At 43.7% G+C, this 18764-nt stretch overlaps 1 protein-coding gene across 2 annotated transcripts in view; it reads right to left on the reverse strand.

Moving 5' to 3' along the window:
- LOC137546167 (interleukin-1 receptor-like 2) overlaps window positions 1-18764 on the reverse strand; it is an 81315-nt gene that overhangs the window by 35204 nt on the left and 27347 nt on the right. For both annotated transcript variants that reach the window (XM_068268249.1, XM_068268248.1), the window contains exons 3-6: window positions 17355-17568; window positions 11369-11549; window positions 5204-5381; window positions 645-710 (exon numbers count right to left, since the gene is read on the reverse strand). In XM_068268249.1, the coding sequence (XP_068124350.1) occupies window positions 645-710; window positions 5204-5381; window positions 11369-11549; window positions 17355-17568 (639 nt within the window). The remainder of the gene's footprint in view (window positions 1-644; window positions 711-5203; window positions 5382-11368; window positions 11550-17354; window positions 17569-18764) is intronic.

Genomic DNA, 18764 nt, shown 5'->3' on the forward strand with positions numbered 1-18764 from the left:
CTCTGTGTGTAACATCCATGTAGAGCACTCTCTCTCTTTCATGTACAGCTCCTTCTAGCAGGGATGGATTAAGCAGTAATGGGGCCCTAGGCAAGGGAGTCCCCTTGTGGTCCTTTTGGTAAGCTGTGGATAGGTCAAAGAATGTGCCAGGTGGGCCCCTTGACACCCACTAGGCCCCAATCACCTGCCTAGGTTGCCTGGTGACTGATCCTGTTCTGCTTTCTAGCAGCATCTCTAATCTTCCATTATTTCTCCCCATATGCAGCCTCCCTTGCCCAACTGAAGGTGTCTCTTCCATATTCAGCAACCCCTTTTTCATGTCTAGCCACCCCCTTGAGCAGCAGCCAACCAAAGCCCGGGCCTTTGTGACCTTTGCACAAATCCTGCTCTGGTAGAACAGACGAATGAATCGGAAATTTTACACAGAGATAATGTTATACCATTTAACCCTAAGGCCTCTTGCACACTACATGCGATTCTGATTTTTTTATACGATCCGATTTTTGATCCTGATTACAAAAGTACTGCATGCTCCTTTGTTTTTTTAATCGGAATAAAAAAATCGGAATCGCATGTAGTTGGCAAGAGGCCTTACTGTGTCATTATCCCTGCAAAGCTTGATAAGTCAGCACAGAAAGACTTACCCAACTCCACACTTAGGTAGTTATTTGTAGGATATATTATGTTGGATTTTCTTGCCTCTGGTGTTGCTAAAAGAATGAAAAAAAAAATAAAGTGATTACATTGCCTGTACTATTTTTCACATTCTGGTAATGACATTAGATTGCATAGTATGCTGACAGCAAGAAATATAAAAGGCAATGGCCCTTATTCAATTCAGTTTTTCTCCTGAGTTTTCTCCTAGGTGATATTTTTCATCTTCTGTTTCAAATAACTTTTCAGCACTCTACAATATAAAAAGTATCAAAAAGTAGGTAAAAAAAGGATTGTCAAAATTATTGTAGCATTTTCTTGCTTATAGATAAAAGATAAAAAGCCAATTTTTCACAGTTTTTTTTTGTTTGGATAGAAATAAAAAACAATTTAAAAAAATCCAGTCTTGTGGTGCGTACACACCCAAAATGCCCTTTGCCCATAAGGATTAGGATTTGATCCCTTGGGTGACAGTTTGGGACTGTGTGCTGTACAGATGGGTTGCTAGGCTACAGCTAAGTGATGCATTCTGTTGCTATGGAGAGAGAGGAGGAAAGACAATGCAGCGCACAATAAAGCATCTTCCAGCTGGCAGGTTAAGAAGGGTAATAACACAGTCACTGGAAATGATTCGGGACTCTGGCTTTTTGGCTACATATTTGGACTGTTAGATTCGTGGCAAAGGCTGCCCAACAGGCCGCCTATACCAAGTTTATCCTAACATGTGTAGAAGGTACCCTGTGAGAGCAGACACGCAATGGATCGGGAAAGCGAGGCCCCATGTTACCTGCATATAGTAAAGCATACAGTCAATAAAAAGCATGCTTCACTGCAACCATTAACAACTGCGGTTTGCAATAACGTACTTCATGCACTGCATTACCATGCCGCACCCCTTTGTACCGCAACGCACCCAGCGCACTGTGAACGTCTCACAGGTGGTGCATTGCAGTACAGTAAGCCATGTTACATAGTATCCGTTGCACCACAACGCACCACTGTGAACAGGGCCTAAAAATCAAAACTACAGGAAGACACCTACCATGTTACAGAGCTGCCAGTAATATTCACAAATGCTTGTGTACAAATGTCTGAGAATTCTACTATGCTTCCAGCGCAATGCAGTAAACAGAATTAAAAAATAATGTTAAGATTTTTTTTTTTAAATCTATATTATCCTGTACAGAATATAATAACCCTTATATATGAACTTATATATGAACTTTCCAGGTATTTTGATCCACGCCCATTGTGACAGACTGTTGCAGACACATGTATGAAGTGTTTTAAAATACATTACTAGCAGACATAGCCACAAACTGGTACACATGATCTGAAGACTATATATTACATGTACAAATCTGTGAACTATTGAGCCTAAAACTCACTGCTACATTTTATTCCAGTCTCTGTCTAACAGATAGCTGTTGCCTCAAAACCCCTAGAACTCCCTCATATCTACTCATAGGGACCTCCGCTTCAGTGGTCATGCTTTCAGCTTATCATCCTGCTCACCATCTTAAAACAAAAGAGAAAACCTCTGTTCTGTGCATTTTCAAAGATGATTTTTTCCACCATTTCTCTATAAGGGCCAGTTCAGATTCAAATGCTTTTCTGCAAGTGCGAAGAACCATACCACAGAGGAGCAGCATGTCCATGTCTGCCATTTAATTTTTTGGTACTTACATATTATCCCGTCTGAAAAGTTTGGCAGTTTTTTGTGAAAGAAAACCTGTAACGAGAAAAAGTTCCCCTGGGGGGTGCTCACCTCAGGTGGGGGAAGCCTCCGGATCCTATGGAGGCTTCCCCAGTCCTGCTGTGTCCCACGGCAGTGGCAAAAAGGCTCCCTGCATGGCGGTGATGTAAATATTTACCTTCCCGGCTCCAGCGCAGGTGCAGTATCGGCTCTCCGCACTGAGATAGGCGGAAATAGCCAATCCCTGTCTGGCCGCTCTACTGTGCAGACGCAAGTCTCCTGCGCCTGCATAGTAGAGCGGACGTGACAGAGATCGGCTATTTCTGACTATCCCCATGCTGAGAGATGCAACAGCGCCCCCACTGGAGCCAGGGAAGGTAAATATATCAAGCCTTGTCAGGCTTGTCGAGCGAGGATTGCCAGCGCTGGATTGTCTGCAGCTACAGGGGAGGGGGAAGCCTCATTGGGACCCTGAGGCTTCCCCCTCCCGAGGTGAGTACCCCCCAGGGGAACTTTTTTTTTGTTACAAAGTCTCTTTAAAATTCTATTTGCTCCCCCAAGAATATCTGACCATTTTTGGAAAGCTGAAAGTCCTGGCTTTCTGTGTGCACTGGGTCCCGAGTAGGTATGATGATCAGTTCCCAAGCTATGTGGGTTTTGAAGGAGGGGTATCCCCTGAACGTGGCTGCAGAAAGTGCAATTAGAGAAGTACGGGACAAACCAGACATGATAATAAGCAGCACACCCGGTAGGTCTTCTACTTCCTTCAAAACCTATGTCAAGTGCCCTGGGTCTCTCATTACAGATGAAGGAGGAGCGCAGCTATGCACCCTCATCCCCTCTCTGTCTTACTGGCATGGGCAGGAGACTCAATTCCACTGTGCTCTCTGCAGCAAAGTGCAGGGGACACCTGTCTCCCCCTCCTCCCCCCAACTTGGGAATGGGCATTGCATTGACTCAGGACTCAGTGCACAGGAAAGCCTGGACTTTAAGCTTTCCAAAAATGGTTAGATTTGGCTAGGGGATCAAACTTTAAAAAGAACCTGTACTGAGTAAAAATATTTAAAATAAACACGAGGTAACTTCAAATGAACATTACATACTTGCCATCAGTTTCTCTCAGAAGCTCACCATTTTCTTCTGACAATAATCCCTTCCAGTTCTGACAATATTTTGTCAGATCTGAAATATATCAGTTGCTGTCAGTTATAGCTGAGAGGAAAACTGTTGTACCAGGTAATGTCCATGTTTCCCTATGGCTCAAGTGGGCGATGTTACAGTTTAACTGTGTGCTGACCAGAAAGCTGTTATGGGTAATGGCCATTTTCAAAATGGATGACGGAAAATTCCCTTGATCACAGTGAACAAACAGGACGCGGTACAGGAGAAAGACACTGAGGAGTAGACTACATGGAAGGTAAGTATGACATGTGTATGCTTATTTTGACTTTTAATTTTCAGTTCAGGTTTTCTTTAACAAAAAGCTGCCAAACTTTCCAGACGGGATAATACGTAAGTACCAGGTTTTTTTATACCCTATCTTCATGAATCACATTGGCCTCAATTCACTAAGCTCATGCTGGAGATAATAAGGCAGAGAAAACTTACCTCCACACAGTAAGAGTTATCTTATCTCTTCATTCCTTACAGTACCTCTTCTGTAGTTAATTTACCTCCTCTGTAGTTAAGTTACCTCCTCTGTAGTTAAGTTACCTCCTCTGTAGTTATTTTCACACGCAGTTAATGAACAGCCTGTCTTTAACTCTGGAGTTATTTTAAGGATTAAAGAGTTAACTTAAAGACAGAAGAGTTAACTTTAGGTTTGCCTGAGGTAAAATGTTTCCTGAATACTACATGCCTTATCACCATGGTAACAACTCTAGAAGAGTTATTAAAGACAGGAGATAAGCTTAGTGAATTAAGGCCATTGTCAGCTAAAATGTTCTGATTAGCGGACCGCACTGAAACCAATGGATCCGTTCACATTGCTCAGTTAAAACAGATCCATTTGGCATGTCCTGCCAAATGGACAGCAAGTATGGGGAGGCTGTGATAATTCCAGAGCAAAATGACGCATCACATTGACCACTTGCTAATGGAATGGATCAAAAACTGATACCAAATAAAAACTGGTCCACTTTTACACGGATCAGTTTTTGATCCACCCAGTGTGAACTGAGCCTCATTCATTTTCCAGTTATGTAAATCATGCTCTTTTCCCCGGGTCTCAAACTGAGTCAGCTGTATTTTCTTATCTACTTTTTGCATACTTGAGAATAAATATAAACAGGCCCTGATTTACCTCACAGGAGCCTTTAGGCACAGATGTTCTGGCACCTTAAACGTCACCCTCCATGAACCTACAAATCCCCACCAAACCGTACTACAAATGTACTGACTGGCCCAGGTGTCACATCTCCCTTGCTTCTTTTGCCCATCATAGGTGCCCCTTAGTATAAGAAGTACCCTCAGTATTAAGTAACTAGAGGTGCCCCCAGGTATTAGGTAGCTAGAGGAACCTCAATATTAAGTAGCTAGAGGTGCCCCCAAGTATTAGGTAGCTAGAGGAACCTCAGTATTAAGTAACTAGAGGTGTCCCTGACTGGAGGGAGTTTTCATCAATGGAATGCAGAAAGCAGGGTGAGTAAACTCTCATTTACACTCTCATCAGGACTCTGCATAGGGAAGGAGGCGCTCGGGGAGTGAGCCACCGTCTCCATCATTAGGCGCCTGTCGGCACAAGCCTACAGTGCCTTATGGTAAATCCGACCCTGCAGATAAAGCTTACAATAGGAAAAAGAACTGAGAAATGTAAAACTATATTGACATATAATAATAAATAGTTATAAATACCAGTAATAATACAATTCATGGATCGTGTGATTTTATATTCTGTTCCACGGTGCATCAACGAAGTTTCACATGTGTAGTTTCCTGAATCTTCTTTCGTCACATTATTTATATTCAACTCATTGTTACTGCTGATATAATATTTGCTTCGGCCACCTGCCAGATTCAACGGCTTGCAATCCTATTCAGAAATATTACAGTTGCAATTATGTATATATAGCATGTACAGTATATGTTTCTGACATAATCTTAACTCTACTTGTGAACTCCAACTCTAAAGCCATGCAGGGATCGGGACTTGACGGAGTGGTGCATGAGGAGCGTCACAGAGTGGGCAGGGTGAGTGGGGATAACAATGCCCTTGGTAAGGGCTTGATCGAGTCGATTTACCAGGTGGGTCACTTGCTAATGCATCGAGGGGGATCAGGGGCCGCTGTACATCTGCTAGATTCTCAGCAGAGGCAATTGTAATCTGTTGCCTCAGCTGGGGTTTGGAACCATGTCTGCTTATTCGGGACTCCACCTCCTTCCCACTCAGAACCTTGCAAAAGGCCCCTCATTGTGATGGTCAATCCCAATAACTAATCATGTGACCTGGCAGGTGGAATGGGCTGAACAGTCAAGAGGCATGGATGAGGGTCTTTATCCACTAGCTGCAATCCGCTTCATTTTCCAATAGCAAGATTTGTTTTCCCCAAAGCGCAATCACTGTGTGATTCAATCACATTTTGTTTCCGACGGCTGCACAGCGCAATCTTGGCGAGTGGAAAAAGCAGCTTGATTGCGCTTGTGATCATACTTGCTAGTGGTTAAGGACCCTTATACAGCAAATTTAAATATAGTTTGTATTGTCACAATGTCCTGCAATTCCCAGCCCTCAAAACACTCTACACAGACATGATGCATATCCACTACTGTCACATTTTCGCGAACGCCATTGCGGCAAGCGCATGTAAATGCGCCCAAACTATCATCTGGAGAGCCACTTTAATTCATTAGCTTGGCTTTTAGAAACTCAATGCTCTTCCATCTCACCACCCCTGCACTGGAGGATGTGAGTGAGTGTTTGTTTGTACTTCCCGAGATCCCCCATAAAACCCTAAAACCAGAGCCATTCACATAGCTCACAAATCTACTTTAAAGAGGATACTAGCTAGGCCAGAACAGACCCCTCATAAAGTCATTAAGCACCACATTCCTGCATCTAGCCTGAGGGGAATTAGAGAGTTAGGGAGAATGACTTTTAATTCACCTTGATATGAAGGAATAAGTCATTCAGACATTTTACTAAATTAATCAGTTTTCTGTCGAGGCTAGCCATTACAAAATTAGCAGACCATTATTAGTAATGATTTGTATGTGGTGGAACCAATCAGAATGTTCCTACCATTATCCGAAAACAAGCAACAGTGTGATCTGCCTTGGGATACCCCAAGATGCACATGTTTGGTATCTGTGTGACACAGAGAACGCTAGATGCACGCCCGTGTCACTCGCTGCAGGTTTTGGTCGGCTGTTGCCGAGCTATGATCATTCCAGTTATTGCCTATTCTTTCTGCTTGTCATGACAAAGGGCGGGAGAAGGTATACAACACCCATCTCCTTTTACAACTCCACCCTCTGGCAGAGGAAGAGTTAAAACCAACAATGCTGGACAGAGGAGAGAGTCTTTTGTCCAGCCATCCCATACCATCAAAGGATTGGCATTCCAAGATTTCTATCTATTCCACAGAACTTTCCATAACTGGACTTCAAATCTTCTGTGGGACTGATTATCGCAAAGGACACGGTAACTTGACAAACTGCTCAGACTGTAATCAGCTATTATTTTCATATTGAACCCTTATTATTTCTGTATCAATTTGTTTCTATTGCTATATTTTGTTCTGCATTATTTCTTTAAATAAACGATAAAGAAATCGTTCGTCTAAGTGCTGTTCTGAAACAAATCCAAAAGAATTCACATCTTCAAAGAGAGACATGTTACCATAACTGTTTTGATATTAAATATTGTTAGTTTTGCTATCTCTAGAAAGGTTGTCAAATTAACCCTTTTTCCTACAGGATTTAGCTAGAGTTAGAATTAGCGCATTCGCACGCTTTTATTGCGGATTGGTGGCAGCGACCTGTCCTCTATATGAGAGCACAGATTGTATATACATTCAAAATTGGACTGTGTGTGGACTCATCAACCAATCCAAAAGGTTACTTTGCCTGCAGTTCTGACTGTCTTCAGGATTCCCTCAGGGTCTGAGGCTTTATGGTAAACTGCAGCAAAGGGAACAGGAATTGGTAGGTGACTGCGCACAACTACATTGACAATAAAAGTCAGAGGGTGCTGGATATTATTCATTAATATTATGCATTAATGTGATTAATTGTTAAAAATATATATTTTTTTATCAGAATAACCAGAAGCAGTGGTGTCACAAGCGGTGGGGGGGGGGGGGGCTGGGAGTGCGTTCCACACCAGGTGTTGCTGCAGGAGGGGTGACAACTGATATAAAGGTTTTTTCAGTGCTGCCAGTGAAAGGGGCGGAGCAATGCACTGACAAATGGGCGGAGCTATTGATGGACGATGGGGCAGAGCTGTTTTTCTGTTTTTTCATTGTAAAAAATAATCATGACATCATGACATACATATTTAAAAAGCTTGGTCCCTAAGGTAACTATTTATGTATTCTGCTTTAAATTTTGCCACTTTGGTTGGTTTGTTTGTATAACAATTGTTTTATTTTGGAACAGAGTATATTCAAATAACAATTCTATTGCTTTTGATTCAGTTTGTCACTAAAAAAATGACATAGAACTCAACCCTAAAATACCCTAAAATGTATTCTACTACTTATGGATAACATTATACCAGATGTTTCATTTAGCCATTAACCCCAAAGTTTCCATTTGGCTTTCTAAAGGCCAATTTTTCGCACTAAGTACTTAAGCGCCATTGTATGTGGGACCATATGTAATACTTTTCAATGACGACCTAAACACTAATTTTAAACTTTGCACATTTTCTATCACAATTCCCTGCGCTTACCATAGAGTCCCCACGCATTAAAATCGAAGCGCCTGCAATTGCTGCCTGCAATTACCATAGACTGCCACAAAGTGTCAGAGGTCTATAGTGGGGGAAGCACGCATTAAAATGCACACTACATGCACAAAGTCACCAGCAGAAAACAGCAACCATTTTCCGTAATGCAAGTGTGGTCCCAGCCTAAGAATGATTACTGTCACTGGCTGTAACAGCGATCATTCAAAAAAAGATGCACAGATTGGGTCAGGGAACACATTTTCCCTTGCACCAATCAGTGCTGCCTTGGGAATCATCAGAGGCATGCATACATGAACACAAGGAACCGTGGAAGCGCACGCACATGCATGATCTTGTGCCTGCACTTACCATAGACTGCAGGCCAGAAGGTCTATGGATCGTTAAAATGCGCACTACACATGCAAAATCGTGCGCAGAAAACTGTGGCTTTTTCCATGATGCAAGTGTCCCAGCCTAAGAATGATAACTGTTGCTGGTTGTAGTAACAGCAATCATTCACCGAAAAAAAAAAAAACAGGCACAAATTGGTTAGAGGAACACATTTCCTTGTGCCCATCAGTGCTGTTTTGAGAGTCATCAGGCACATCTGTGTACACCAGAACACGTACACCCCAGCCATGCATGAATTTGCAGGATCAAGTGTACATGTGCGCAGTTGTGTGTGCGCAGGTGTGATTGTGCATATTTTGCTCGCAATTGATCGCAGTGATCAGTCAAAAAAAGTTTTACCAACTCGGGGGAATACATAATTCGAGATCTGGCTATTGCCTGCCAACACCCATATTACAGTAAAAATCCTGCTGCGCCGGCATAGCCGTAATTAACATTACAGTCTATGGGAGTGCCCAAGTCAAGCACTGCGCAGCATGGATCAGGAGCCTAGGTGACCTGATCTGCCTACTCACTCCTTCACTGCAGAGTGCTGAGAGAGGATAGGATGTATACAGTCTGGGAAGAAAGCTCCCAAATTCAGCTGGCCAGTGACACCCACTTGGCAAGAGCAGTATTTGTGCCAAATCATGGCAAGAAAGAGAAACTATATTACTGCACAATACTCAATTCTGATACTGCTAACATGTGCTAGCAATGCAGTGTGAATTGTAATGTTGTGCCTGGTTTAAGGGATGTACAGATTTTCACATTGCATTTGTTCCTTAAAGTAGATAAAAAATAAGAATCTGCCTGGCTGTTCCAGGAACCATTTCAACATTCCTCCAGTTCTCTTTGCATCAGTCCAATATTCTAATACAGTTTGTAGGCAGTTTGTATTACCGTATATACTCGCATACAAGCCGAATTTTTGACCCCCAAAAAGGGGGTCAAAAGTTGGGGGGTCGGCTTGTATGCGAGTCTGGTGCTGGTGATGGTGGTCCGAGCCCCCCGCACTGTGTCACCCCCCCGCGGCCGCCGCTACCGCTGCAATTACCTGCCCGGCGCCGCTTCTTCTATTCCCCTCCTGTCCGGCTCCGTAAATCACTGCAGCGCTCTTCACGGCGGCTGCAGTAGAGAGAGAGAGCGGTTCCCATAGCAACCGCCGCTACAGGAAGCCACGCTCTTCGCTGCTTCCTGTCTGATCACAGCAGCCACCGTGAAGAGTGCTGCTGTCCTACGGAGCCAGAGAGGAGGGGAATAGAAGAAGCGGCGCCTGCTAAGGTAAAAGCAGCGGCGGCCGCGGGGGAGAGGGGAGGCACTGGGGCACTACCTAGTGATACTGGGGCACTACCTAGCGATACTGGGGCACTATACTAGCGATACTGGGGCACTATACTAGCTATACTGGGGCACTATACTAGCTATAATGGGCACTATACTAGCTACACTGGGCACTATACTAGCTATAATGGGCACTATACTAGCTATACTGGGGCACTATACTAGCTGCACTGGGCACTATACTAGCTATAATAGGCACTATACTAGCTATAATGGGCACTATACTAGCTACACTGGGCACTATACTAGCTATAATGGGCACTATACTAGCTATACTGGGGCACTATACTAGCTGCACTGGGCACTATACTAGCTATAATAGGCACTATACTAGCTATAATGGGCACTATACTAGCTATAATGGGCACTATACTAGCTATACTGGGGCACTATACTAGCTACACTGGGCACTATACTAGCTATAATGGGCACTATACTAGCTATACTGGGGCACTATACTAGCTACACTGGGCACTATACTAGCTATAATGGACACTATACTAGCTATACTGGGGCACTATACTAGCTGCACTGGGCACTATACTAGCTATAATAGGCACTATACTAGCTATAATGGGCACTATACTAGCTATACTGGGGCACTATACTAGCTACACTGGGCACTATACTAGCTATAATGGACACTATACTAGCTATACTGGGGCACTATACTAGCTATACTGGGGCACTATACTAGCTATACTGGGGCACTATACTAGCTACACTGGGCACTATACTAGCTATAATGGACACTATACTAGCTATACTGGGGCACTATACTAGCTATACTGGGCACTATACTAGCTATACTGGGGCACTATACTAGCTATACTGGGGCACTATACTAGCTATAATGGGCACTATACTAGCTATAATGGGCACTATACTAGCTATAATGGGCACTATACTAGCTATACTGGGGCACTATACTAGCTACACTGGGCACTATACTAGCTATAATGGACACTATACTAGCTATACTGGGGCACTATACTAGCTATACTGGGCACTATACTAGCTATACTGGGGCACTATACTAGCTGTACTGGGGCACTATACTAGCTGTACTGGGGCACTATACTAGCTGTACTGGGCACTATACTAGCTATACTGGGCACTATACTAGCTATACTGGGCACTATACTAGCGATACTGGGACACACTAGGGGAATAAGGCGGCCAGCATTTCCTACCCCCGGCTTATATGGGGGTCAATCATTTTTTACTGGTTTGTTAAGTAAAAGTGGGGGGGTCGGCTTATATGCGGTTCGGCTTATATGCGAGTATATACGGTAAGTCCTTGTACATAAAACTTCTGCAGCAACAGTAAGATGTACACTAGGAATAACTCAATCCACTTAAACTACATAAAAAGGTAAACAGATACGAGTAAATACCTTGTACCACTTTGCAGACTTTGCAGCAATGTTATAAGCCTGTATATCTGGACATTGAATTGTTATTGATTCACTCTGAAAGTATTCAAAAGGGTACAACATCTTGAAATTATAGCACAAGCCATCATCATTCTGAAATACATTCAGTTCAATGATATGCTGCTGGCAGCCTTCTGCATTCCTGTGGAAATAGAAGCAAATCATTGTTTTAATCTTAAATAAAAAGCATTTTTAAACCTGGCTACATTTGCCTACATACACTACATCACTCTACTACTTTATTATGTACTAAATGACTGACAGTTATTATAATTTTGGATCTTTGTGGAAGATTTGCCTTAAAGAGGAACTGTAACGACAAAACGGCCCCTGGGGGGTACTCACCTCGGGTGGGGGAAGCCTCAGGATCCTAATGAGGCTTCCCACGCCGTCCTGCGTCCCTCGGGGGTCTCGCTGTAGCCCTCCGTACAGCTGTGACGCAATATTTACCTTCCTGGCTCCTGCGCAGGCGCTCTGATGCCTCTCGGCGCCGAAGTAGGCGGAAATACCCGATCACCGTCCGGTCTGCTCTACTGCGCAGGCGCAAGTTTCCGGCGCCTGCGCAGTAGAGCGGACCCGACGGAGATCGGGTATTTCCGTCTATTTCCGTGCAGAAAGTCGCCACAGCGCCCCCGCTGGAGCCAGCAAAGGTAAATATTGAACTGACAGTCGGCACAGTCGCCGGCTGTTCGGAGGGCTGCGGCGAGACCCCCGTGGGACAGAGGACGGCGTGGGAAGCCTCATTAGGATCCGGAGGCTTCCCCCACCCGAGGTGAGTACCCCCCAGGGGAGATTTTTAATGTTACAGAGTCTCTTTAAAGTGACACTGAAGCAAAAAAAAAAAAAAACCCTCATGATATAATGAATTGTATGTGTAGTACAGATAATAGAACATTAGTAGCAAAAAAATTAGTCTCACATTTTTATTTTCAGTTATATAGTTTTTTTTTCTATTACATTGCATCATTCTGTCATATTTACAATTATAAACCACACACTGTATTTTAACTACCTGCGGACCGAGCGAGTATAAATCTACGGCGGGCAGGGGGTGCTGCGGTCCTGACCGGACGTAAGCTCTACGTCCCATTGACCGCGCGCCCCCGCCCGTTCCCGTCGCTCTGCCCCCGCCGCAATTGGCTCCTGGCCCTGTCATTCATGTAAGCCGTTCCCATTGGCTTACTTGGAATGACAGGGTCAGGAGCCAATGAAAGCGGCTCCTGACCGGCGCACAACGCTCTGCCGTCATAGCGACGGCAGAGAGAGCAGCCTGCGGCGGGAACAGAGCGGCGTGTCCGGCGGGAGCGACGGTAACTTGCGGCGATTCGTCGGGAAGCGGCGGTTAGCTGGACCAGCACCCTCTGGTCCTTAAGGGGGCAGAGGGTGCTGGTCCAGAAAGGGCTAAACTATGAATCAGAGCAGAGCTAATGGCCCTTTGAACTCCCCTTCAGTAAAACCTTATCTGAAACAGTTTTTCACTGTTTCTATGATGTATAAGTGCTTCCGAACATAGGACGGTCTCTAACCAAGTTGGTCGGAGAGCTCAGGGAAGCTCTTTTGCATAGATAACACTAAAGTTTCTTAAAGAGAACCTGTACTGAGTAAAAATATTTAAAATAAACACATGAGGTAACTTCAAATGAACATTACATAGTTACCTTGCCATCAGTTCCTCTCAGAAGCTCACCATTTTCTTCTGACAATAATCCCTTCCAGTTCTGACAACATTTTGTCAGATCTGAAATATATCAGTTGCTGTCAGTAAAATATCAGTTGCTGTCAGTTATAGCTGAGAGGAAAACTGATGTACCAGGTAATGTCCATGTTTACCTATGGCTCAAGTGGGCGATGTTACAGTTTAACTGTGTGCTGACCAGAAAGCTGTTATGGGGTAATGGCCATTTTCAAAATGGAGGACAGAAAATTCCCTTGATCACAGTGAACAAACAGGACGCGGGACAGGAGAAAGACACTGAGGAGTAGACTACATGGAAGGTAAGTATGACTTATGTATGCTTATTTTGACTTTTAATTTTCAGTTCAGGTTTTCTTTAACTCTTCCTGTATTGGAAACAATACGAGACGCCTTCCTTTGCTACTGATATTCTATTTCTTAATTGTACTACACATATAATTCATTATCTCATACGTTTATTTTCACTTCAGATTCCCTTAAACTAATCTATTTTAAAGAGAATCTGTACTGTGAAAATCTTACATAAATAAATGTACCAGGCTGTTTGTTGTCTTCTCCTAGCCCCCTGTGACATTTTTGCTGCTCCTCGCTGCTTTCTTGGTGACAAAATCACTGTTTTATTCATTGTTTTTGTAAACAATGAAGATGGCCGCCAACCAGGAAATACATCATCAGAGCAGGTGCCTGTTTGCCGAGGCTCCTCTCAAACGTGATTTGATTGCTGGAATGTTACACCACATGTTGCCTTAGCTGCTTGTCTAAACTCTGAACTGATCTTTCTGCACTCACAGCTGTTCACAAGGTCACAGCTCCTGAGCCTGCAGACGATGGCTGTGAGCAGAGACCTTGTCTGACTCATACACACAGCACACACACAGAGCCTGCAGGGGGCGTGAAGGAGATATATATAATTTCTCCCTATCACAGCAGAGCAGTGCATTCCTCTCTGCCTCGACATGGCTTGACAAAGGAAAGAAGAATAGATTTATTACAGAGACAGTGCAACTAAAAAAGCCTGCAGCAAGCCAGACCACATTAGAACAGGTGTAGGAACTTATAGGATAGAAGAAATAAGGCTGAAAATTTTGTTAGAGTCTCTTCAAATTAAAAGCATAAACAAAAAACAACTGTAAGGGTCCCTTTACAGCTACAGTATGTGAAGATGTCATGTGAATAGTATGAAAGGAGGCTTTGTCAAGCTGCCCCCCCTACAACCAGCACAAATAAAAATTCCATCATGTTTGGTTAGTGTTACGTTTGTGCCCATCTATGCTGCAACACTTCCGATTTGTGCTGCTTTTGTTTTGAATATAATGGCCCATATGCAATTAACTTTTTCTCCTGAGTTTTCTCCTAGGTGATATTTTTAAACTTGTCAATAAAATGACTTTTAAGCCACCAGCAAGCAAGAAAAATGCTCAACATAATTTTAATAGTACCTTTTCACCTACTTTTGCTGGAAAGTTATTTTAAATTGATGATGAAAAATATTCCTAGGAGAAAACTCAGGAGAAAAAGTGAATTGCATATGGCCCAACGTCAATTATTTTTCCCACACAATAGAATAACCCAGCTCCCATACAACAGTCTGGATTTTAAAATGGTATGATTGGGTAGGGCTAGATGTGAAACTGGTATGGTTGAGTGGGGCTTTGTGTGTGTTTAATTGTGCTTGAAAAAAAATCATCATTCTATTTTTTAGGGCTTGTTCACACCTAGGGCGTTTTCACAAATTTTTCAGCACCGGTGATTTTCAAAATCGCCTTAGAAGCGCTTGTGCAATGAATCCTTATGGGACTGTTCATATCTGTGCGTTCCATCAGATTTCCACTGACCAAAGCGCTGCCTGGGCAATTTTCCTACAATGGCAGATATAGGAAAAACGCGAAACGCTCACAAAATAGCTTTTGCGGTGATTGCTTTCGCACTACATTGTATTTATTCTTTTTCAGATCAAAGAGTTCATGTAACGAGTGCAGCTGCGGCGAACGGCATCGCCGCCGCAGCTGTCTGTGTTCCCTTGCCCATCCCGCCGGCGTCTAGGACGCCGAGGACGGGGCTGTTATTTGCCCATAGGGTCGCTGTCTCGAGCGGGCGTGCGCAGACAGGACCTTTATGCTAGGAGTAGGTTCGTCAGCTGACCTCAAAAGTGACTCACAGCGCCCCGGATTGGCTGTGAGCAGGGGGCGTGCCAGTGAGGTCTCCTCTGCTTCTTAAGCCTCCGGGCTTCAGTCTGGCACTGTCTGCTGTCATGAATACATTCGTGTTAGCGCTCAGACCTTAGACTAGATCCCAGGTGTTGAAACCAAGGACTTCACACCTAGACTAGGAATTTGTTATATTGTTACTGATTTCCTGTGTATGACTCTGGCTAAACTCTGATTCTGTACTGCTGCCTATCTGCCTAGTTGCTGAACCTTTGCTCGATTACTGCTTACTCTTCTGCCTCACGATTTCTGTTTCGATGCTAACCTCTCTGTTGCCGAGCTTAGCCTGTCTGGCCACTCTGTCCTCACCAGTGGGCCTAGCCTCTGGTGAGGGATTTCTAGTATAGAACCACCTGCTCCTCAGGTGATCATTAGTTGCAGTACAGTCTTAATCACCTGCTCCTCAGGTGATCATTAGTTGCAGTGCTGTTTGTAACTCCTTCTCCTCGGGTGTTCACTGGCCTGCAGTGCAGTCTTGGTCACCTGCTCCTCAGGTGATCGCTAGTTGCAGTGCTGTTTGTATCACCTGCTCCTCAGGTGTCCTCTAGGCTGCAGTGCCGTCTTAATCGCCTGCTCCTCAGGTGATCACTAGGCTGCAGTACAGTCTGAATCACCCGCTCCACTGGAGATTCTATCTCTTCCTTAAAGTGACTAATAGAACCTTACCAGCTCCACTGGTAAGGTCTAGCTAAACTATTTGGTCACGAACTCTGCTCCAATTAGATTGTCACTTAAACTGATAGTACCTTACCAGCTCCTCTGGTAAGGTTTTGCCAAACGATACAGTTGTCGTGACTGATGGTACCTTACCAGCCCCTCTGGTAAGGTCTGACCTAATTATATGGTTTCTGTAACTGATAGTACCTTGCCAGCTCCTCTGGGAAGGTCTAGCCAAGTTATACAGTTACCGTATCTGATAGTACGTAGCCATCCCCTTTGGAAGGTCTGACCATACTTAGCAGTGCTCTTGCAGCTAGTGCCCACCAGCACCTCTGGAGAGGCCTAGCCTTATTGGTTCTGAGGCTCATCAGCTCCACTGATGAGCACTCGTTATTTATTCGTCAGTAGTCCCTAGCCAGCTCCTCTGGTAAGGACTAGTTAGCCTATTTTCTGTATTCTCCCTGATAGTACCTTCTCCAGTCCTCTGGGAAGGTCTGTTTAAAGCTGTACAGTCAGTGTACTGATAGTACCTTACCAGCCCCTCTGGTATGGCCTTGCAAACTATTAAAGTTACGGTTGCACCAAGCACTACACTCATATCACCACATAATCAGGTATAGCGTCTGCATTGTTGGTGATTCTCTGCAGATCACCACATAATCAGGTATAGCGTCTGCATTGTTGGTGATTCTGCAGATCACCATATGATCAGACATCTGAGTTGCTACACCCAACCGTTACAGTTCACTTCCTGACTTGTGTCAGGAAGTGAAAAAAGAAATCGCTCTGCAAAAGCTCTTTGAAAAGCGCTTTACACAAAATCGCAGCGCATAGGTAAGCGCTGGGAGGGAAAAAAAGAAACCCTCTAAATCGCAAAACGTGGCCTTTAGCAATTTCGATTTTAGATGTGAACAAAGCCTTATAGTTTTTTAGATATTCAAGATTTTATAACGCATGTTAGGATTACTGGCAAGTTGCGTAATGTGCTACATACATACATACATACGCCACTTAAGTTGCTTGAGTAACATGCAACATAAGTGGTGCATGTTTGTAGCGCATTACTAATTTTGCATACATTCCAGTAATCCTAAAGTGCGCTATATGCACACATTAATATTGACTTTTTAGTGAATCAACCCCAATGTGTGCTGGTTTATTGCACACTTACACCCTTGATACTCCTCAGTATGAATTTTTGTCAGTAGTTCTCTACTCTATACATGCACAACAGGCTGAAAACATGCTTGCCCTTAAATTAATCCTTGCAATATTTAGAACCAAACTGAAAATAGTCATTCTTCTCAACAAAAGTAGAATTTCACTTATAGCACACTGCCTTGTAGAAGAAGAATTTGATCAAGCTAACATCAGTATTTCTTACTGGAAAACGCAGGTAAAGAAGCCATTATCGTCCCGTCTTGCTGGAATAATCTTCAGGTAGCCATTTTCTTGAAAAATCTTTTCTTGTGTGTCTGTAGAGATAGCTGTCTGCGAGCCATTTCTAAACCAAGTGATGTTACTGTCCACTGATGGTACAGGTGGGCATTTGCAAAACACGGGTTCTCCTTCGTGTATATAACAACGGTAAATGCTACCTGCAAGTGAAAGCACAAACGACACATGCTGGTAATATCTATACAAAAATTTCATTTTTTATATAGAAATCAATGCGAGTAAACCAGGTGCAATAAATATGTGTTACATGTATACCTTAAAACAGAGGTAGTGACCTATAGCTCGGGAGCCAGATGTGGCTCTTTTGATGGCAGCATCTGGCTCACATACAAATCAGTAGGGGTTGATTCACTAAGCTACACTGCTCAAGCAGCACAGCTTAGTTTGGCAGTGCAAGTAACATATTCAAAGTAGTCACACTACTGCTGTAGCATGCACTACTAACTTACTCTCGCTACCCCAAAACTAAGGGCCGCTCCACTTGTCCCACTCGGGACCCTGTCTGGTCCAGTGACTTTGTAGGACAAGATCCCCGCACTTGATTGGGCCAATAGGCTGCCTGTCACTTGACAGGCAACCTATTGGGCCAAAGTGTGGGGATCTCATCCTCTACAGTGAACCAAGTCAGCTAGCTAATTGTACGAGCTGTTAGTCGGTATTTCTACTCTCTGGCTTTCGGGAAAATTGCTGATGTTGCTGAAACCCAAGAGAAGCTGAATACATGTCTGACACTTCCGCTTCCCGGCGGTTCAACTATATACACATCACCATGGCAACAGGGAAGTGAGCCCTACTGTCCCAGCTTGAAACATATTGTATGGCTCTCACGGAATAACATTTTAAAATATGTGACGTTTATGGCTCTCTCAGCCAAAAAGGTTCATGACCCCTGCCTTAAAACAAAAGGAGAGAGGCCACACTTTGGAGAATTTAGCACTGGTTTAGACGGGCATCTTAAAGCGGACCTAAACTCAAAAGCATAATAACCCTTAAAGAAAAATAATTCTTTGTTACAGCTGGTACAAATCATAAAATAAATCTCCAGTGTTTCAACTTCCTGCTTTCATGGATGCAGACATATTTTTAAAATCCTGTGCTTTCAAATGAGCTAATATACCTTATCTGCCGTGGCACTCAGGTGACACAGGGAGAGATAAAATTACAACTTGTGGTTAGACACAGTTGAGGGGGAATTATACAGGCTAACCTCTCTAAATACATACAGGATGCATTTCTCGCTTTTTTCCTTCTGCCCTGTGCTAGAGTTCAGGTCCACTTTAATGGACAGTTCTTAAAGTAAGAGTGCTGTGTTTGCCATCGTGTAAATGTCAGGCAA

Source organism: Hyperolius riggenbachi, chromosome 2, assembly GCF_040937935.1.
Source record: "Hyperolius riggenbachi isolate aHypRig1 chromosome 2, aHypRig1.pri, whole genome shotgun sequence".
Classification (NCBI taxonomy): Eukaryota; Metazoa; Chordata; class Amphibia; order Anura; family Hyperoliidae; genus Hyperolius; species Hyperolius riggenbachi.